This window comes from Trachemys scripta, chromosome 4 (genome assembly GCF_013100865.1).
Source record: "Trachemys scripta elegans isolate TJP31775 chromosome 4, CAS_Tse_1.0, whole genome shotgun sequence".
NCBI lineage: Eukaryota > Metazoa > Chordata > Testudines > Emydidae > Trachemys > Trachemys scripta.
The window spans coordinates 131,420,911-131,427,889 of NC_048301.1; the positions used below are offsets into that span (position 1 = coordinate 131,420,911).

The following is a 6,979-nucleotide window of genomic DNA, read 5'->3' on the forward strand; positions in this document are numbered from 1 at the left end:
AAGCACAGGCCAGACAAACTCTGACCATCCTGGCTAATAGCCATTGATGGACCTATCCTCCATGAACGTATATAGCTCTTTCTTGAACCCTGTTATAATTTTGGCCTTCACAACATCCCCTGCCAACAAGTTCCACAGGTTGATCGTGCGTTGTGTGAAGAAGTACTTCCTTATGTTTGTTTTAAACTTGTTGCCTTTTAATTTCATTGGGTGACCCCTAGTTCTTGTGTTATGTGAAGGAGTAAATAACACTTCCTCCACACCAGTCAATAATTTTATAGACCTCTATCCATTTCCCCTCTTAGTCATCTCTTTTCCAAGATGAAAAGTCCCAGTTTTTTTCCATCTTTCCTCATACAGAAGCTGTTCCATACCCCCTAGTAATTTTTGATGTCCTTCTCTGCCCCTTTTCCAATTCTAATATATCTTTTTTGAGATGGAGTGACCAGATCTGCACACAGTATTCAAGATATGGGCGCACCATGGATTTATATAGCGGCAACATATTTTCTGTCTTATTATCCTTTCCTAATGGTTCCTCACTTTTGGTTAGCTTTTTTGATTGCCACTGCATAGTGAGCAGATATTTTCAGAGAACTATCCACAATGACTCCAAGATCTCTTTCTTGAGTGGTAATAGCTAATTTAGACCCCATCATTTTGTATGTACATAGGACTAATGTCAAAGCATGGGAGGTGATTTTATCATTCACCTATTTCAAATCCATGCTTTTAAAACCTTTTCTCAATTCCAAAAGCTACTATTTTCATTTAGACAAGATTTACCCCTTTTTTCAAGCTAGTAAACTAGGAGAAAGAGTATTTTACACTCAAAGCAGACATTAAATTAACACACTTGAAAGCATATCAGTTTTCTATAAACCATCATGCAAACTACAGAGCACTCAGAAAAGAAAGTAACATAATAGCAAAACAAAAACACTCACAGCTATAGTCGATCCATTTTTGCCAACACCACCTGTGAAGATCACACCAAAATAGTTTGTGCAGGAGAATATGGTTCCTGCAACAGTACAAAGAGCTGGGAATATTTTCATTTGAATATTCAGCACTGGAATCTTGACAGAGAAATAAAAAGATTAAAATATGTACAATTAATCTAAAATCATGTATACCTATTTCAAGTAAACTCAAACGCTCCACTTTTCTAACTCCAGATTTGGGGTTTCCTCTCTCCCCAAAAATTAGTTAATATCGGTCTAAATTTCTAGGAAATGAATTTGGGAGGAAACTATATTTTCTCACCCACCATATTAGCAACATTTCCTGATCCATTTGCTTTTATATTTAATTACCAAAGAACAGTCACGGTGCAGAATCTCTGTCTCCTAATATTATCCTTCACAATGCTGGACACTTATCAACCAACCTCTAAAACCCGAGTGAGGGGTTCCTCAGCACGGAGAGAACAGAGGGCTAGCACGAGCCAAAGGATAGTATCACACTTAGTATCCCAGTCCTGAGTGCAGGGAGAAGCCAGATATCAGTGGGGATTAACCTGTGAAGACCCATAAACTGGACCACACCCAGAGAACAGACCAGGTATAATGAGAAGAGGCATGATAGGAAACAGCAGAGAGGCAACCAGCCGCTAAGATTACTTTTCAAAGTAAAAGGGGAGTAGGTGGCTGGGTTGTTAGCAAGGGAGTGAGAAATGAGGGCAAGATGGGCTGTGAAGGAAATCTAATAATCCTCTCATCTTTTCGACATAGTGCCTTGGGCGGAGAAGTAATTATAAGAGGAGACAGAACCACCCAGCAACAAGAGTCCCCCAACCTTATCCAACCGACTGCTAAAGAACTACTTGGACCCTCCAGTAACAAGCATCTATACTCATAACACTTCCGAAATGAGTAAACTTGCTCCATAGCGAAGGTCCCCATACGTCTATTTCATATGGGAGCCTAAATGGGTTCAAGTTGTTTTTATTTTAGTATTTTGAATTGTATGCCCAGTCTGGCTTTGAGGCTTTTCTAATAGATAATTCTTAGCACTTACATCATGCTTTACAACTTCAGAGCACTGTGCAAACATCAATCAGTCCATACATACCCCCATGTTTGGTACTTTATTAACCCCATTTTAGAGAGAGAGACAGGAAGTGACTCACCCGAGTTCACATTGAATGAGTGGCTGTAACTGGGATTAGAGTGCAGTAGGTTCATGCAGATTTTTTGTTGAATTATAAGGTGCAGTTAGAGACTAATTTGGCTCCATAGTTCTATCCATGAGTTGCCCATATGGAGCCTACAACCAATACCAAGCGGAGGAGGAGGATTAACAGCACCTCACCTGATTGTTGCTCTGCACTCTGGAGTTCCACTTGAGTAGGAAGTTCTAATTATGCTCTTTGGAACAATCTTAGGGACCCCTCCTACCCATCCTGCTTACTCTGCTCTTTTGCTCAAAGACAAGATTCAGACAGTGAAACTGCAGAGTGGAGAAAGCGAGCTAAACTGAAAAATTCAGTAACAAACACACTGTTACTCACAGAGGTGCTCCAAAGCTTGTACCACTCTTATTAAAACAGCCTGCCTGTGCTGCCATCTGTTTTTATGCTTTCTTCAGTGGTCAGTATTTGAGAATGGGGTGATGGGGTTGTGCTTCTTTGTACATGTGAGGAGAGAAGAACAAGAGTAACATTCTACTCATGCTGGAATCTGGACAGAGGCGGTTTCAGGATGCCACAGAAAAAGGAGTTGCAATAGTCAAGAGGTCTCGTACGCTGGCAAAAAAACAGGATTTATAATTCACCACTAGGGCAGCTCCAGGAACAATGGACAATACAGCAGTGGAAGCTGTAACGTGGACAGGACACAGAGTAGAGTGAGACTACATAATGATAAAAATGTCTGATTTCACCTGAGCCATAGCTATCTTACGGCTCCCACCACTGCTATCACTGATGGAGCTGCACCAAATGGTTAATTACAAGGTCCTATTTTTGCCCAGTGTAAATGAATCCTACGTGATAGGAGATGAAGGCATGGACAAAGACTTCCGCAGTGGTGGAGTGAAGGAAGTAATATATTAAATTAATGTTGCAAAGCCATGACAAACCGATTTGCAGATAAAATAAATGTGGAAAGAGTTCTGAGTCAAAGATTATGAACAGCAGAGACAAATGGATGGCATGAGTCAAAGAAGGAAACAGGCGACATAGTTGTGCTGGAAGATGATCCTCATACTTTATTAACACTTCTGTCTTTAGAGTGTTTAGCAAAGGAGGCTGAGATAAAGCCCCAGGTTTACTTGCTCTTTGGTATTCTATATATAATTGTAGCCCATACTACAGTTTTGCCCTTTACACAGCTTGATCTTGCCAGGTGTTGACCACTGATTTCAGTGGGAGTTAAAGGTGTGCAACACTACGTAGGTCTGAATGTATATTGCTGAAAAGAGTCCCAGGTCAGATCTTCAGGTAAATGATGCTTCTCTATTAAATCCTTTGAAGTTGATCAAGACTGGTTATGCTGCTGCAACAGCAGGATACCCAACTTCAAAAATAGAGTGCAGTCTGCTTAAAAGCAATGGGATTCCAAGTTCTGCCACAGAGACATAAGCATGTCAATAAAAATAAATGTCCCAGTGGGTAAGTGCTCTAATCTGTCCTTGGGCAACCAGTGTTCAGATCCAGATTCATTCACAAAGGAAAATGAGTTTGGGACGCTCATTCATGACTCATCCTAATTTGTTTACCTCCTATAACTAGGCTTGCAAGAACCAGATTTTGATCAGTAAATGTCGATTTCACTGCACACACCAACCAATGAAACAATAATCAAAGTTTACAGATAGGCAAAGTAAGAAAAATGCTACTTGAGAACTTAGAGTTTAAGGATATATACTCCGACTATTTTGACATGTGATGTTGACAATGTGTGTTTTAATGGGTGTAAAGCTCTAACTTTTTGAATCTCAGTGTCTGTCATTAGATAATTATTGTCTGACACCCCCCCCCCATTATCTGACCTTCCCATAATTTCCATAACTGTTATTTAAACTGATAATTGAAAAAAATACTTAAAAATAAACAATATAATCCATTAAAACTATAAAAAAAAATAAAAATTGAATTTTTCCAAGCCTACATATAACTGACCCACAGCTCCACATGTCCACAAACAACAAAACCTCCGGTCACAAGGGAGAATGAGGAAATCTGAGAGAGTCAAGAATGATAGTCATCAAGATGAGATGTGGTCAAGGAAAGGGAACAAGTTGAAGGGTAAGAGGCAGAACACCGACGATATCAGAACCAGAAACAAGAACAAAGCAAAAGTGTGAATAAAACAGGGAGAAGGGTTCTGACTGGATGTTATCAAGGAGCGTGGAGACCTAGGAAAGAAGGGAAACCATTAAAACAGCAAGTAGGGTCAAGAGAAAGTTGATTGACAGCACACATTGAAACGTGGAGAGAAAGGAGGCAGAGGAGAAGGAATAGTTAATGATGAGACAAGGGAAGGGATGGGGGCAGGGATTAGAGACTTGCGTACCACATGTGAAGATACCTCTATCATCAATGTTGGTGGCTGTCAATAGACCAGGATTCATGGAGGGTGAGATACAATGAAGTAGTGGCGCAAAGCTACAGTCAGGCAGAAGAGCAATGTTGAGGGGAAAGAAAAGCACCACTGAAGAGCACATTATGGGCCAGAGGAGATTCCAGCAATACTACTCCATAAAAGAGAACACATTTAAATAGTGGTATTTCTCCCTGTAAATATTTCTTGTGATTGGATTCTTTCCTTCACAGTTCAGATTCATAGGAGGTAGTGTGGCAGAACAAACTGGGCTAGTCATAGTGGAAGGTTTAAATCAACTGCTCCCTGTAAACTTTCCAATTACACTGGTCTACAATTTTTGAGAAGTCGTCTGCTTCAGAGATAAAATGTGCTATTTATTATGTATTTTGATGTGCTGAATTCAAATATGACAATTAAAACAACTGATTGGCTACTGTTTCGAAGATATTTAAGTTTTTACATTTTATGTCTATGTATATTGTGTAGATAGTAGAGTTTTAATCATAAATTGTAAACCTAGGTCTTTTCATGTGTTTATGGTTGCTTTACATGATAATATTTCACCTGTCCTGTTTATGTAACACTTTAAAAATCAGCCAAAGGGTTATATAAATAAAATTTATTATGAAACAAAAGGTAAAAAATTATTATGTACATAGTTTAGTCCTATTCAGTGTCTACTCAGCGCTTCTTGGCTTGTCTCTTGTATTCATTAAATGGAGCATCTCTTGTCACTGTCCAGCAATAGTCGGCAAGCATTGATGGGCTCCATTTGCCCTGATAGCGTTTCTCCATTGTTGCAATGTCCTGGTGAAATCGCTCGCCGTGCTCGTCACTCACTGCTCCGCAGTTCGGTGGAAAAAAATCTAGATGAGAGTGCAAAAAATGTATCTTTAGTGACATGTTGCAACCCAGGCTTTTGTATGCCTTGAGGAGGTTTTCCACCAACAACCTGTAGTTGTCTGCCTTGTTGTTTATGAGAAACTTTATTGCCACTAACTGGAAGGCTTTCCATGCCGTCTTTTCCTTGCCACGCAGTGCATGGTCAAATGCATCATCTCGAAGAAGTTCACGAATCTGAGGACCAACAAAGACACCTTCCTTTATCTTAGCTTCACTTAACCTTGAAAATTTTCCACGGAGATACTTGAAAGCTGCTTATGTTTTGTCAATGGCCTTGACAAAGTTCTTCATCAGACCCAGCTTGATGTTTAAGGGCGGTAACAAAATCTTCCTTGATTCAACAAGTGGATGCTGAACACTTTTCCTCCCAGGCTCCAATGACTGTCGGAGTGGCCAATCTTTCTTGATGTAGTGGGAATCTCTTGCACGACTATCCCATTCGCAGAGAAAACAGCAGTACTTTGTGTATCCAGTCTGCAGACCAAGCAAGAGAGCAACAACCTTCAAATCGCCACAAAGCTGCCACTGATGTTGGTCATAGCTTATGCACCTCAAAAGTTGTTTCATGTTGTCATAGGTTTCCTTCATATGGACTGCATGACCAACTGGAATTGATGGCAAAACATTGCCATCATGCAGTAAAACAGCTTTAAGACTCGTCTTCGATGAATCATTGAACAGTCTCCACTCATCTGGATCGTGAACGATGTTGAGGGCTGCCATCACACCATGGATGTTGTTGCAGGCTACAAGATCACCTTCCATGAAGAAGAATGGGACAAGATCCTTTTGACGGTCACGGAACATGGAAACCCTAACATCACCTGCCAGGAGATTCCACTGCTGTAGTCTGGAGCCCAACAGCTCTGCCTTACTCTTGGGTAGTTCCAAATCCCTGACAAGGTCATTCAGTTCACCTTGTGTTATGAGGTGTGGTTCAGAGGAGGAGGATGGGAGAAAATGTGGGTCCTGTGACATTGATGGTTCAGGACCAGAAGTTTCATCCTCTTCCTCTTCCTCTTCCTCGTCTGACTCAAGTGAGAATGATTCTGATGCATCAGGAACCGGCAGTCCTTCTCCGTGGGGTACTGGGCATATAGCTGATGGAATGTTTGGATAATGCACAGTCCACTTTTTCTTCTTTGACACACCTTTCCCAACTGGAGGCACCATGCAGAAGTAACAATTGCTGGTATGATCTGTTGGCTCTCTCCAAATCATTGGCACTGCAAAAGGCATAGATTTCCTTTTCCTGTTCAACCACTGGCGAAGATTTGTTGCACAAGTGTTGCAGCATATGTGTGGGGCCCACCTCTTGTCCTGATCTCCAATTTTGCCACCAAAATAAAGGTGATAGGCTTTCTTAACCATAGTGGTTATACTGCGCTTTTGTGATGCAAAAGTCACTTCACCACAAACATAGCAGAAGTTATCTGCACTGCTCACACAAGTACGAGGCATCTCTGCTCACTTTGGCTAAACAGAAATGTGTCCCTTTGCAAAATCAAACACTGACAAATAAGAGAGCA

General features: G+C 40.8%; 1 protein-coding gene across 3 annotated transcripts in view; it reads right to left on the minus strand.

Annotated features, from left to right (window-relative positions):
• Positions 1 to 6,979, minus strand: part of CEPT1 (choline/ethanolamine phosphotransferase 1) — a 57,365-nt gene that overhangs the window by 3,679 nt on the left and 46,707 nt on the right. For all 3 annotated transcript variants that reach the window (XM_034767584.1, XM_034767585.1, XM_034767586.1), the window contains exon 6: positions 948 to 1,079. In XM_034767584.1, the coding sequence (XP_034623475.1) occupies positions 948 to 1,079 (132 nt within the window). The remainder of the gene's footprint in view (positions 1 to 947; positions 1,080 to 6,979) is intronic.